Below are 13,937 nucleotides of genomic sequence, written 5' to 3'. Positions count from 1 at the left end.
CACACCCTCTCTCATCATTTCGTTCTCTTTCAATGCGAGAACAAAGGCTTCCGAGCTTTTTTGGGGCTGAAAAGACAAGCGGCACACCATGCCTGCTCGCAACCTTTTTCAAATTGTGGGATAACTTGTGCACATAGGGCACCACCACCGGTCGCACCACCTCTTCTCGAGGGACATCTTGGCCAGCTCTCACAGCCTTTCTTTTTATTTTCTGTAGTAGGCTTTCTGCGACCGCCGTTACGAGCGAACCAGGGAACCCGGCTGAAGACAGCCTAGCCAATTGGTTTTGGAAACTTAGTTGCATCTTGTGAGAGCATGATTTTCTAATAGCGGATTCGAGGCAGAGTGTAGCAATCCCCCTTTTTATTAGCTTGGAGTGAGCAGAATCATATGGCAGAAGCCCCTTTTTTGCGCGCGGATCATACGCCCAACAAACCTGTTCCTCACAAAAATCAAAACTAACATCTAAAAACTGTAAAACATTACGTTCAGGAACTTCACAAGTAAAACTTAAGCCATTTCCATTTTGTCTAAATAAGGATAACACATCACGCACACTTTCTTCGAAGTTTAAACTTCCGTCCTTGGTAAGAATGATTAAAAAGTCGTCCACATATCTGAACACTTTAAAAACTTTGCTGGCTGGTAAAACCTGGTTCAAAACTTGATCCATTTGGGAAAGAAAAATATTACACAAAACCGGTGCAACACAGGAGCCTATACATATGCCAGCTTTTTGCAGAAAACACTGCTCGTCAAACGTTACGAAGGTAGACTGTAAATAAAACTGTAAAAGGGTTAAAAAGTCATCGATGGATACACCCGCAGTATTTTGAAAGGAAATAGGGTCTTTACTTTCAATGCAATCTCTGACAGCAGTAAACAAGGCTTCGTGAGGAACAGAATAAAATAAATCCACAACATCTACCGAAAAGGCGCGTCCAACATCACGATGCGATTCAAAGAATTCACACACTTGATCGGACTTTTTGGTAAGAAAGGGGTCTTCTATATCAAGCTTACCCAACTTATCTAACAAGAACCGGCTAAGCAGCCTCTGCCATGACCCCTTTTCAGTAACGATAGTTCTAAAGGGCATACCTTGCTTGTGCGTTTTTACTGAAAAGAACACTTTTAATGCATTATTCTTGCATTTGGCAATCTGTTTGCTCAACCGGACTAAACCGAGCTGCTCACACAATGCAACAGCTCTGTTCTTAACTTTTGTCGCTTTCACTTTGACAGGCGAAAAATTCTTATCAATTGCCCGGGTTGCTCTTTCCGAGAAATTATTTTCCGATAAAACTACAAATCCACCTTCTTTATCTGCTTGTAAAAGCTTTAGGTTATTGTTCTTAAAGAAAGACACAATAGCTCGGGGTGAAGTTCCCTTATGACGAACAGGTGCCCGGTTACAGGATTTAAGCAGGCAGTCCACGCCCTCAAGTAGACACTTTTCATGCTCCTCTGGATTGGCCTTACTGGCGATTCGACGATTGATGGCTATCAGTTCTTGAGGCGGCACTTGTGGTTCCAGTCCAAACTTGGGCCCCTTTTGAAGCACTGATGACACTTCCTCAGGCAGATGAATGTCCCCCACAACCACTAAACCTCCCCCACAATTCTTCTTCTTCATACTTCTTTCCTTTAGCAGCTTGTCTAACATGCACACCCAAAGTTGTTCAGTCATTTGGGAAGCTAACGTCTTCACGGAGCGAAGATTTCTGTCAGCGAGCCAGGTAGGATATTGCTTTTGGCAGGATACACGTAGAAGATCATTTAGCAGGCGGATTTGACGCCATAACTCAGACCTGAGGATCCTACTTATCCGCTTCACATGGCCCCAGGAGGGTAGAATAGGCCGGAAAAGGGCACTTACTTCAGCAGGCACCAGTCCATTCTTGATACAGAAGGCAATATTCCTTGCACGACAGGTGGTAGCCACGGAACATGAAATCCATTGGTCAATAAAACATGGAGACGACACACACACAGACAGGCCCACTGTACTAGAAATATAGCTTAAAAGAACGTCTTGCTGGGCAAGTTGGTACATCTTTGGATTACAGGCGCGAAAACAGACAGACCACAAGGTAGATAAACGGGACGGAGCGCCACTCACAACTGATTTATTCAAAGGCACGACAAACATATATATACCCGCTGACACGCAAGGAATACCATCATGTTCCAATCTGATATGACAGCGAACGCGTGAAAAAATCGTTCTCTGCCCTATACAACGATATGGACGTGTCGCTGACACACATGCTTCTTTTCTTAGCAATAAAGAATGCTTCGGTCTGTCTGTTTTCGCGCCTGTAATCCAAAGATGTACCAACTTGCCCAGCAAGACGTTCTTTTAGTCTTTTGCTGCGGTTTTATCAGACAAAGGAAAGAAATCTTGTGTGAACAAGTTGTGAGGACAATGCAGCAGTGCCTATAAATTATGTGTGTATTTAAGACTCTTATAGCTGCATGTAGAGATGCCATATTTTAAACTCTTATAACAGAACAAATACTGCAGAGCGAAAAATGTTGCGTCATATTTGCAGAGCAATTTTATAAAAAACCGAAACCCCAAGTAGCACACTGCAGGCTCATCGGCTAAGCCTGGACAGCCGTCTTCGGCAATCATTTTGTGGGCCGGCACGAAACACTGGCGTAGTCCTTCTAAACTAAAAAAAAATTTGTTGTCCCTTTCTTTTTGGCACCTGCAGGCACACATTATTCTTCACTCTTTTTACAATCCCACAATGTCTCTTTCTTGTTAGGGGAAATCCGACTGCGTAGCCTGCTCGTGCCTCCTCCCCCCCCTCCCCCCCCCCACCCCGCGCCTACAACTTCTGGCCGGTGTTATTTCGGCTACTAGGGTTTGTTCTATTGGAATGCCGGTTGTGGGGATGGGAATGGCCGGGACTCATCCTCTGGGGATGCAAACCCCATGGGAGTGGCAGCGACTGCCACGCAACTGTGAGGGCCAGTTGCGCCCTCGAGGCCCTATATTTGAGTGGAGGCAGGCCTAGGTGGTTGGACTCACGGAATCTGGCACGGAAGGCATGTACAAGCGCCAAAGGTTTTCAAATACATGCTACCTTCGTCCGCACGAAGGGGCTTGTACGTCTGGCTACCGACGCGCCGGTTTATGGTTCCGGAGAAACCAAATCCGCGCCGCGGGGGTTTATAGTAGCCGGGCTCTAAAGCGACGTCTCGGGGAAGCGGTCTTAGGCCAGCCACAGGGCCGTAAAAGTTGTTGCGGGACGCCGAGGAAGAGGATCGTAGTACGGCCAAACGCAAAACCCGATGATGTTGTGGAGTGCCGACGCAGTAGGCTCGGGCCATCTCACCCTATGCCAGGTTCTTGGTATGTGGCCGTCCAGATCTGCCTTGAACACTCCCTCCTTTGTGGGTGTGGAGTAAGCTTGGGGAAAAATAAGAAGTGCGCGTTTGGTTGGATCCGGTCTCTTAACGTTGCACCTATCATTTTTCTTTCCATGGCTCGCTACATTGTCCTTAAATTAAGCTGAACCCTTTACGCTAACCTCCACGTCTCTCTGCGTAGGTAAGTACCGGTAAGATACAGCTGTTGTACACTTTCCTCTTGAGGGGCATAGGTAAACTGCCATTCATGATCTGAGAGAACCTGCCATGTGCGCTCCAACCTATTCTTAACCTTCTAGTTAATTCCCTCTCACAATCTGGTCCAGCTGTCACTACCTGCCCTAGCACCTCGCTGCCAATTGTGAACTGTTGTTCCGTTGATTGACAGTTGAACATTACTTTGGTGTTCTGCATGTTAATTTTAAAACCTACCATTCTGCTCTGCCTGTCTAACTCATTGATCATGATTTGCAGTTCCTTCACCTCCCGAGTGATTTAGCAAGGCAATCCCACCAGCGAAACGCAGATGATTTAGGTGTTCTCCATTAACTCTTATACCCAACTGTTCCCAAGCGGGCGGAGTTTGGAAACAAACTGGGGTAATGACATCCTAACCGAAATCAAGTGAAGGAAATGGACTTGGGCAGTGCATGTAATGCGAAGGCAAGATAACCGCTGGTCTTTGAGGGCAACGGGGTGTATTCCATGAGAAGGCAATCGTAGTAGGGGGTCGCAGAAGGTTAGGTGGGCGGATAATTTAAGAAGTTGGCAGGCGTAGTGTGAGCGCAACCGGCAAACCCTTCGAAAGAAAGCCATTAGAGCAATAGAAGGCTTAAATCCTGGGAAACCAACCAGAGATTTCTTCGAAAGGCACATCGTGTTTTATATGCATCGGTTATATACTTATGAACTTGCAATGCACATTTATCTAGAGAGAAGGGATAATCGCGTTTTTTTTTTGGAGCAATTGTAGTTTGAAAACAAAATGAATCCTTTACTTTTAGAGCAACTGAACATAGAATGCCACGACATAGAACCAACTAGGGCCAACAAAGTTTTAAATACCTAAAATACCCTCCCCTCTAAATCAAAATAGGGAAGTTAACATTGAAATGGAAACTTCTTCAACCGGAGTGTTTAGACAGACTTAGTTAAATATTTATTTGAGCAATGTTCCACTCTTTGATGTTTTGATGAATTTTTCTTACTAATGGTGACTTCTGTCCGCTAACAATTTTCAGTTTATTAATACATGATTCCTTTTCGTGCAAGACACGTGTGTGTTGTTTTACATGGGATATTATGTCTGGTTTGTTGATAAATTTGACTACCATTTTGCTTGAAGTATTATGTTTGTTGTAATGCTCCTTTATTAACTCTGTATGTAATGTTATTTTATTGCTGTATTTGTAGTTGCTGCATTTGAATTTCATAGGTTCGAATTTGTGTTTTTTGTTCTGAAAAATTGCGTTGTTTCCAAACAAAGCAAGGGTTTAGGGACGTAGGCATTTACACAGTACCGTTTGTCTCTGATCCTTTAGCTTTATGTTTACAGAAAACTAAGAACAAATAAAGGAAAAAAAAGCACTGGGTTAATTGCAGAGGCGTGGGGGAGGCCTTTTCCATGCGGCGACTGTAGTCAGATGATGATGGGTGGTTGGCTGCAAACGCGGGTGAATCCCACTGGAGGTGTTAGGTCATGGTTCGGAGGGCTGGTCACGATAGGCTGACGATCTAAGCTTCTAATGCAAGGATATCAACATACATACTTCTGGTGTCTCAAAAACCGCGAAAAGCACTCGACGACTAGTACCTAGTAGGATGGAAACAACTCGCTTGAGTGGGAATAACCGACCACTTGGTCTGCGATTGGAACGGGCTGTGGAATCAGGCGTCGTGGAGGGGCTCCAGATAGCTAACCCTGTGTTAGGCTCTCCTTTCTGCGGCAGTCGGGGCCCGTTGCGTCGGTGGGTGGTCGGGCATCCCGTCAGTGGGGGCCACGCCACTGAATAATCTTGACGCTCTCCCTGTCCTCTCCAGACAGGTAAGTAAGGTAGTCAAGACAAATTTGAAGGGTCTGAGCAAAAAACTAGCTGTCCGCATTCTCGTCCCATTTCACATAACCCATTTCCTGACAGCCATATATCTCATTCATGCAGCCCACCATTACCGCTACTTCCCAGGGGCGACCTGGGATGTCTCCACGGGTCCGCTTTCCCGGCTGTGGGTGGCTTTAGTAGCTTTCCCTTATTGAATTCTTTCCACCTTGCACTGGCAAACTCCCTGTAGTCTAAGGGCCACATCTCTTATTTAACAATTTGTATTATACCCGCGATATATTAGTAATGAAGGAACTATTTTTCTTGTTCCTTTTTTAATGCCCAATATACATTCTATATATGTCCCTCTGTTGTTATGATGAGAAAATTAAAAGTTCTGAATTCCACCTACTTCAAATAATGAAACAGACACAGTATTTTTGCCTCAAATGTTACTTTATTATAAATACCGACTTGAGGAATGTTGGCACCTAAAGAGCAGCTATGACGTTCTTGGTAATGTAGATGATTTTCTGAAAAGAAAAGAAAGAGATGGTTAGTTTTCTTTTGTCAAGTAGCCGGAAATTTCAACCTAAGAGTTCCTTTCACTAGCTTTTCTCGTAACACCAAAAGTCTGATGCGTATGATTCTCCAAAATTTTTGTTTCTTGAGGCTTAACGAGAAAAAGATACCTCCTTAATACCTTACTTCAGAATATTTTGTTCATTAACACCATTCACAATACATACATGAGAGCTATTTATGACTCAACTTAAGCTGCAGGGAATGAAAGCAGTTGCTATGATAGTATTTCCATACTTTGGAATTTCGCGAGAGTAAGATTCTTCTATCGTTTTACAAAGATCACGAAAGGAGGCCAGAAAAATATTTGTTCCACTTTGCTCCATATTCGATCCAGTTTGGGCTGACTTTATGCAATTTATAGCCCTGCTCCTACCGCAGCAGAACGCAATGTTCAGATAAATTACAAAAATTCAAGGGATCACCCTCTTTACAAATTCAATGACCATCATGAAGGAGTCGAAGTGCACCCCATGGACATTGAAAGCGCTTATTGCAATCATAAATATCCAACCGCTACGTGCCTTCGCTGAAAAAAAAATGGTCTACTTACACTTCTTCTTGCGGAGGAGGAGGTTGGCATAGTTGAAGGGAGTGCCAAGCCCGTAACCGTAGTTCAGGCCGTAGGCGCCAAGACCATGACCGTAACCGAAGTGTCCAATACCATAGCCGAGAGTTCCAATGCCGTAGCCGTAGACTGGAGCGGCGGCCACGATGGGAGTGGCATGGAGGGTGGCGACAGCAGGGACGGCGTGGGCAATGGTGGCGATCTTGGTCACAGCTGGAGCGGCAGCCACAACTGGTGCAGCAGCAACAGTGGCAACAGCCGGGGCAGCGTGGTAGGTGTCAACGCGGGTAATAGCTGGGGCAGCGTGAACGGTGGCAACGGCTGGAGCTGCCTGGATGGTGGCGACGGCTGGAGCAGCGTGAATGGTGGCGACAGCTGGAGCGGAGTGGTAAGTGTCAACACGGGTGATGGCTGGTGCGGCCTGGACGGTGGCAACCTTGGCGACGGCTGGAGCAGCGGCAACGACTGGAGAAGCCTGGTAGGTGGCGATGGCCGGAGCAGCCTGGTAAGTGTCAACGCGGGTCACAGCAGGAGCAGCCTGAACGGCGGCAACCTTGGCAACGGCTGGGGCAGCGGCCACGAGTTGGGCAGTCTGGTACGTGTCAACACGGGTCACAGCTGGAGCAGCCTGAACGGTGGCAACCTTGGCAACGGTTGGGGCAGCCTGGACTGTGGCGACGGCTGGGGCAGTGTGGTAAGTGTCAACGCGGGTCACAGCTGGAGCAGCCTGGACGGCGGCGACAGCTGGAGCAGCCTGGACGGCGGTGACGGCTGGGGCAGTGTGGTAGGTGTCGACGCGGGTCAGAGCTGGAGCAGTCTGGACAGTGGCGACGGCTGGAGCAGAGTGGTATGTGTCAACGCGGGTCAAAGCTGGAGCAGCCTGGACGGTGGCGATGGCTGGAGCAGCGTGGTAAGTGTCCACGCGGGTAACAGCTGGAGCGGCCTGGACAGTGGCAACCTTGGCAATGGTTGGAGCAGCAGCAACAGTGGCTACAGCTGGGGCAGCGTGGTAGGTGTCAACACGGGTCACGGCTGGAGCAGCAACGTAGGAAGCTCCCAGAGCGACACCTTGGCTCAGTCCGACGCCGGTCGTGATGACTGGGTGACTCAGAGCGCTAGCTACGAGGGCCAGGATAAGGCTTGCACGGAACTAGAAAAGAATCACGTGCTTGTACTAACTGTATTGCCGAAGGTGCTCTAAGTGTATGCTTGTAAGACATATTATCGCGTTATATGTTTAGGCAGCACAGCTGGCGCGAAAAAAACGAAATATTCACGCTCCGCTTAGTGTAATACGGATGCGTTATGATTCCGCAGCGTAATTTTGCCAATCGTAACACGTCGTAGTCAGCCAACAGCTTAAATGAAAGGCACAGCAGGTAGCGAAGTCACTACGAGGATGATTATGCCGTTCTTAGAGATTAGCGAATTCAAGGTGGCTTTCGAAAGCTTCCAGTACAAAAGTCATCAAACGTTACTAGACTCACCCTGTCGGAGCATGAAGACACCAGCGATTTCGTATTTTTGGAAGGATAATATAGCTTTACTTTCCTTTCCTTTCATTTCTGCCTTCACCCCTGCCCATGCACCAGGGTGCAATGCATTTATCACCAATATCATCCTATCGATTTGAAGGACAGGAATGAAATAGTGCCGTAGGAACGGTAATATCACGACTCACATTACACAGGCGGCGGGCTGTGAATATTTCTGCATACTAGGCATGCACTATTAGTTTCAAGAGCATGGCAGGGACGGTGTAGGATCATTATGTTGTCTTCAGAGAAAAAGGTATTTCGACGTTATGAACAAAAGCTCCTTGTCATGCCACAAGCTTTAGCGATACCCTGGTGCATTCGGCTTCAGTGATTCCAGAAGTAGCAATTCTGGTAGTATTGCGCTGAATTTACAGGCTCTGTTGAAAGTATTTATGACAAAAACTATGTTTAAATTATATACTTCTTGCTGCTATTGTTGTGATACATAATGCTTTTCTGTAAATTGTGCCCTTGTTTCGTTCAAAAATATCCGGCGAAAAGCTGAGCCTAGGATGCCATTTTTTGTGTCCAAAAAACAGCGGTGCAACCTGACTTCTCTTTTTTAAGCACTGAAAATTTCATGTCCAAATCACCGTAAGGCTTATAACTGAAGTCTGCGATATATGTAAAGCTTTTCACTCAAAAATTCGCAATACCAAACAGGAGGTATACTCACGGCGACCATAGTTGCTGCTTGCTCCAGGCCTGCAGAGGTGAGAGTGTACTGCTGAAGTGTGCCGGGAGGGAGAGTCCTTATATACTCCTCTTATGCGGCGAAATGAAACAGGCAAGACACTGTAAAATGAAAAAAATTAAATGGGAACATAGGAGCCCTCTCCGGCTGTCTAATCACTAGTTGACGAGAAGAAGAAAAAAGTATGTACTCTGCATGTGAAATGCTCCCGCAGAAACCTTGTCTCTCGATGCAGAATGAAAGAACAAAGATAATAGGTGTGTGTACAGTTATGTTAAGCCTCCTGCTGCGCTTCGTGAACGTGTCTCTAATCCCGAAGGAACTCGGGGCAGCCCCACTGCCCTTGTTCTTTCTCGCGTTTTTCGCTTTCCGGTGAATTTCAAGGGCTCGGGCAATTTATCGGCGTAGATGTTACGTAGCCATCTCTCCGCGACCGCGTAGTACATCAGGATCCGCATTTATCTTGCAACAAATTCCTAAGCACTTGGGATCTCGCACGTAGTCTCACTGAGTATGCATTGCAAGGATTTGCTAACCAATATTTTCAAACATAATGGATGCTTTTCTGCGCCTTTATTATGCACTTGGTTTCATTATTCACCCATTTTTACACCTGATCATTCATTTATTGCGCCACTTTCTTTGCCGATATTGATCTTACTTGGCGGTACTCCCTTCAAAGTGCGCACAAAGCCATCATTCTGTGTTTAGCATGCACCTGCAGAACTACAAAGGATACTGAATTCCCACAGTGGGTGTTCCCCCCAAAAACGATTCTGTGGCTTAAGTGACCACAACCGAGCATTGTGGCATACAAATTTTTATTTCCCCACACCCATTTCTATTCCGTGTGCTACTCCTTATGAAACCTGACTATATCAGAGCGAAAGCATTTAACTGGCGCACTTTGTCTTCCGTATTGCGACATCTAAATACGTGCTCAGCCTTCACACCACTTATTCTCCCGCATTCAGCGCATCACTCAAGCTGGCGGTGCCTTTCGGCGCCACTTTTTTTATTCTTGAGCTTCATCTTGACTCCTCCTTTAAACGTGCTGAGAGCTAAAGCAGTGTTAAGCGGATATCCGCCCCAATAAAAATTAAATTCCGCTTTATTCCTCAGAACCGCCCTTGAAAGCCTGCAAGACTAGTCGGATGACGGCACTTGTGACCGAACGACTCTGTCCTTTTGACTATACCTACTATTTCGCTTTCAATATTTTATTCCCGCCAAGTTCTGAGGCCGGCCATGGTCAGACACGGTAATTTTTGAGCGCTCAATTCTGGTCGGAGATCCATATTTGTGTGCACTGTTACGGCAGTGTAATTCAAGTGTTGTTCATGCCTCTGCTTGTTTGAAAAGAAAAGAAGAAATGTGAAAGCGAAATTCAATGTGCTGGATTTTCCAGCTTTCCTTAAAATAAAGCAGCTTGAAACTGGACGCTCAGTAATGTTTCTCTTAGTGTTCCAAACGCATAAGAAAATTTCTTGCTTCATTTCTTTAGCTTCTCTTCCCGACCGCAGGCAAAACGGGCGACGAAGCGTCCGAATTCAAACTCTTACATCCCTATATATAGCCTGGAGAACTTTTGTAGGCTGATATTTTTTTAATTGCTTCTTTTCTGCATGAATTAAGATTAGGCTGGCTCAAATTTGTTCGTACAAGTTTTGAAGCAGGTGGCTACGGATTTTTTACAACATTGTTCACTCTTTCAACTGGATGAAGCCGACTGAAACGCTTCGAACTGACATATAGAGGCTGAAACGTGAAAGTTAACTGTTTAGGACAATCAGAACACAAAATACTTGGTGTATTTCCGTCTGCTGCTTTAAATGCGGACTAACATGTGAACAACATATGTTAAAGGGACACTAAATGGTAGTATCATACAAAGTAAGACGTGCAGGTTAACCCTAGGGAATACTAGCCACGAGTTTTATTCAGCGCGGAAAAGTTGCTGAGAAAACTGCAAATGAAAGTGCGAAAACTCTGCCACATTCGAAGCGCCTGCGAAATATAAACTTTTGTGAAGTCATTTCTATGAAGTCTTTCTAATGGAGCTCTCCTCCCAATCAGAGGCTCCACTTTCAAGTTCATTGCAATTTATTATGCCTTTTTTGGTCATGGCATTGCGTGGCTATGAGTTGTTCTGCCCGATCTTTTAGACATAAATTTTCTCCGCTGGCCTCCTGTTGAGCGGATCGGTCAAGCCCAAGCTCGCCTCAATGCTGGCCGGAACACGATTGGGCTTGACTGGGGGCCAGTGCGGGCCCTCTTGGTGGAGCGGGTGATGTAACCGTTGGTCAACCGCCAAGTGTATGAAAAGAATGCGCTTGAGGCCAAAGCGAGGAGAGAAGGAGAGAGCGAGACGCATTGAGCGAGCATTCGTTGTTCAAGCAAGCCCGTCTCGGGGAGCCGTCCCGCTATCGATCAACGCGCCGAACCTTCGTATTTCCATAGAAATATTCTATACAGGGTGTTTCTTCTAAGACTTCAAACAATTTTTAGAAACAGGCTTTTTGAGTTAGAAGACAGCCTTTTTCGGCATAGCATTGCCACCGGTGTAGTACATCAGAATACTGCGAGGACATGCTAACAACTGCAAGCTGGTTGACTTCTGTCGAATATATAACTTACGAACTATTACTGTCAGGCTCCCTAATTATTGAGAGGTGTGTAGCCAGCCCTAAATAAAATGCATATCAGTTTTCAGAATTTCGGGAACGCCGTTACCCTAGGCGCTGTGGCCAAACGTATTTCGCCTACATCGCGCCAGAATATATACTTAGTCGATAAGCTCACAGGCAAAGCAACTTCTCCAGTGCACGTAACTCCTCCAATTAGTCCAAATTTGTTCGGCCACAGCGCCGAAGGTTCCCGCGTTTTCGAAATTATAAGAACTGATATGAATATTGCTTGCGGTGGGCCAAATGCCTCTCTAATAGAAGAGCCAAAGGGAAATAGTTAAAAGTTAACTTTCAGCATTAGTTAAACAGTCTTCTAGTTCGCACGTCTTAGCTGTATTATGATACATTACGTCGCTGGCAATGCTATGCCTTAATAAAGCGCTCTTATGACTCAAGAAGCCTGCTGTTAAAAACTGTGAAGTGTTAGGTTAAACATCCTGCATATAGCCCTTTTCATAACGGTGCAACGTCGACTTTCTTCGGCTGGAATGCCCTTGCGTGGACGCTGCGCCGACTGTCAGCTAACGTGACCGCTATACCGCAACCACCACAACATCACAACAGTGGTGACAGCGCAGGGATTCCCCAGTAGCGACAAAGCATAATCATAGTCACACTCCTCTGCCTGCTGAGCGCTACGTATTTCGTGACGATGTAGACTACGTTGGGTTCTTGTCTAGTTGATTACTAGTTGTTTACTAGATTACTAGTCGATTGTTCTTGATGACATCAGCATTTAAGTCGCCAATTGGGGCACTTCAGGGAGTGCCATCGAAGTCACCGAGTGAGCCTTTATAATTTCCAAGATGCTTTCCTGAGTGGCATTTGGAGGGATTTGAGAGCGCCATGTGGAGTGTACACGCCCTGGGGAACAAGAAAAAAGGCAGCAGGATATGCGAGGCACACGTTCTTTCTTTTGTTCTTTTCTGTTCTCTCTCTCGCACTCCTGTCTTCTTCTTTCGCGGCGAGAGAGAAATAACTTTAATTTGTACCCGTGAAAAATGACGGGGGAGAAGGCTATAGCCTAAACCCCCATTCATTCCCCTAACCGTCGGCCGGAATCACTTGGGACTCGGCGGCGGTCAGGGCGATACCGATGACTTTGCGTTGTTCTTCTGCTTCGTGGTTGCTCAATAAGATCTCCCAGGATTGTACATTTCTATTCGGGTCGGTATAGAAAGGGCAGGTCCAGACCATGTGGACTGGATCTGAAATGCTATTCCAGTGTTTACATCTAGGATTATAGACTTCTGGATGCCATTTACTGCACAGTGGGGGGTTTGGAAACACCCCGGTTTGCAATTTCCTCCACCTGATTTCCTCTTACGTACTCAGCTGTATATCTGCTACTGGATAGGTCTTACGACCGAGCTTATAATGAGAAATGATTTCATGGAATGCTGTGAGTTCGTCAACCGATGAGAGCTGTTCCTCGCGAGGAGGAGGCGCGTCAGCGGCGATCGACCGGAAAGTGAGTCGCATGCGCCTTCTCGTTCCCCCACAGGCCCTGATGAGCCGGGGACCAGATCGTGGACGCTCGGATGTGGGCGTCAACAATGAGATTCGCAGGGATTTCGAACTAAGAGAGGCGCAGTAAATCGATTTGCTTACCGGCACTCCAACTCACGCTGCTGCCCCGGCATCCGGTGCCTCCGAGCATTACTGCTGCCTTTTTTTAGTTCATAGAAGAAAGGCTCTTTCGTCTGCACAATGTCTTTCCTCATATAACCAGCCACTTTTTTGCGATATCTCTCTCAAGTTTTACGTGCTCTGTAAGGAGGCTCCTCGTGCATGTTGAAGACGTGCAGAGGTAGCAAGGATGGGAAGCTATCTTTGGAGGTTGGCTTTGCTCCACATGTGGGCTACGCAAGCAGTTCTCGAACACTATCTCGTCCACCGTCGCGGTGTCGAATGACGGCGACCTCTCGCCGTTATACTGTTTTAGAGAATAAACCTCCAATTGACATGATATATGTCTAATGAAGATATGGTTTTTTCCCCCTGAAAGCCTAAACAGCAGCGCAGAAGGAATAATGCCGGTTTTCATTTTCCGACTGCACTTTGTGCCAGAATGATGCAGGGTCACGACGTAAAACTAACACTCAATGGCTTGAGCAACAGTGGGGCAAGCACGGCACAAAGTGCTATCCACCGCGCTAATGTGTATGTTATACTTCGTAGTTTTCACGCAGCATGTCAGCTGGGACGCGGAGAAAGTAACTTTGTCTTATGTAAACTCGCCCACTAAGAATAAAGCAGCAGCTCATTTACGAAGTACCCAGAAATTGTCACCAAACTTCATTATGATTTGCGGAATATAAAAAGAAAAACTCTACTTTATTGAAGAGCTGGTGGCGGACGTCTAACGGTCTTAACAAAAAACTTACCATCGAAGCAATTATTGAAACTCAACTACGGTGCGGGGAGGGGAGTGAAGGTAAATGATCG

General features: G+C 46.2%; 1 protein-coding gene across 1 annotated transcript in view; it reads right to left on the bottom strand.

The window, feature by feature from the left end:
- Window positions 1-2,880: 2,880 nt before the first annotated feature.
- The window catches only part of LOC144119741 (uncharacterized), a 32,544-nt gene continuing 21,487 nt past the window's right edge, over window positions 2,881-13,937 (bottom strand). Inside the window, exons 4-7 of the mRNA XM_077652288.1 lie at window positions 8,785-8,873; window positions 6,556-7,720; window positions 3,348-3,421; window positions 2,881-3,000 (exon numbers count right to left, since the gene is read on the bottom strand). Coding sequence (XP_077508414.1) covers window positions 2,881-3,000; window positions 3,348-3,421; window positions 6,556-7,720; window positions 8,785-8,873 — 1,448 coding nt within the window. The remainder of the gene's footprint in view (window positions 3,001-3,347; window positions 3,422-6,555; window positions 7,721-8,784; window positions 8,874-13,937) is intronic.

Source organism: Amblyomma americanum, chromosome 2 (assembly GCF_052857255.1).
Source record: "Amblyomma americanum isolate KBUSLIRL-KWMA chromosome 2, ASM5285725v1, whole genome shotgun sequence".
Classification (NCBI taxonomy): domain Eukaryota; kingdom Metazoa; phylum Arthropoda; class Arachnida; order Ixodida; family Ixodidae; genus Amblyomma; species Amblyomma americanum.
The sequence above is the reverse complement of the archived record's forward strand: the minus strand, read 5'-3'. Positions and strand labels throughout refer to the sequence as shown.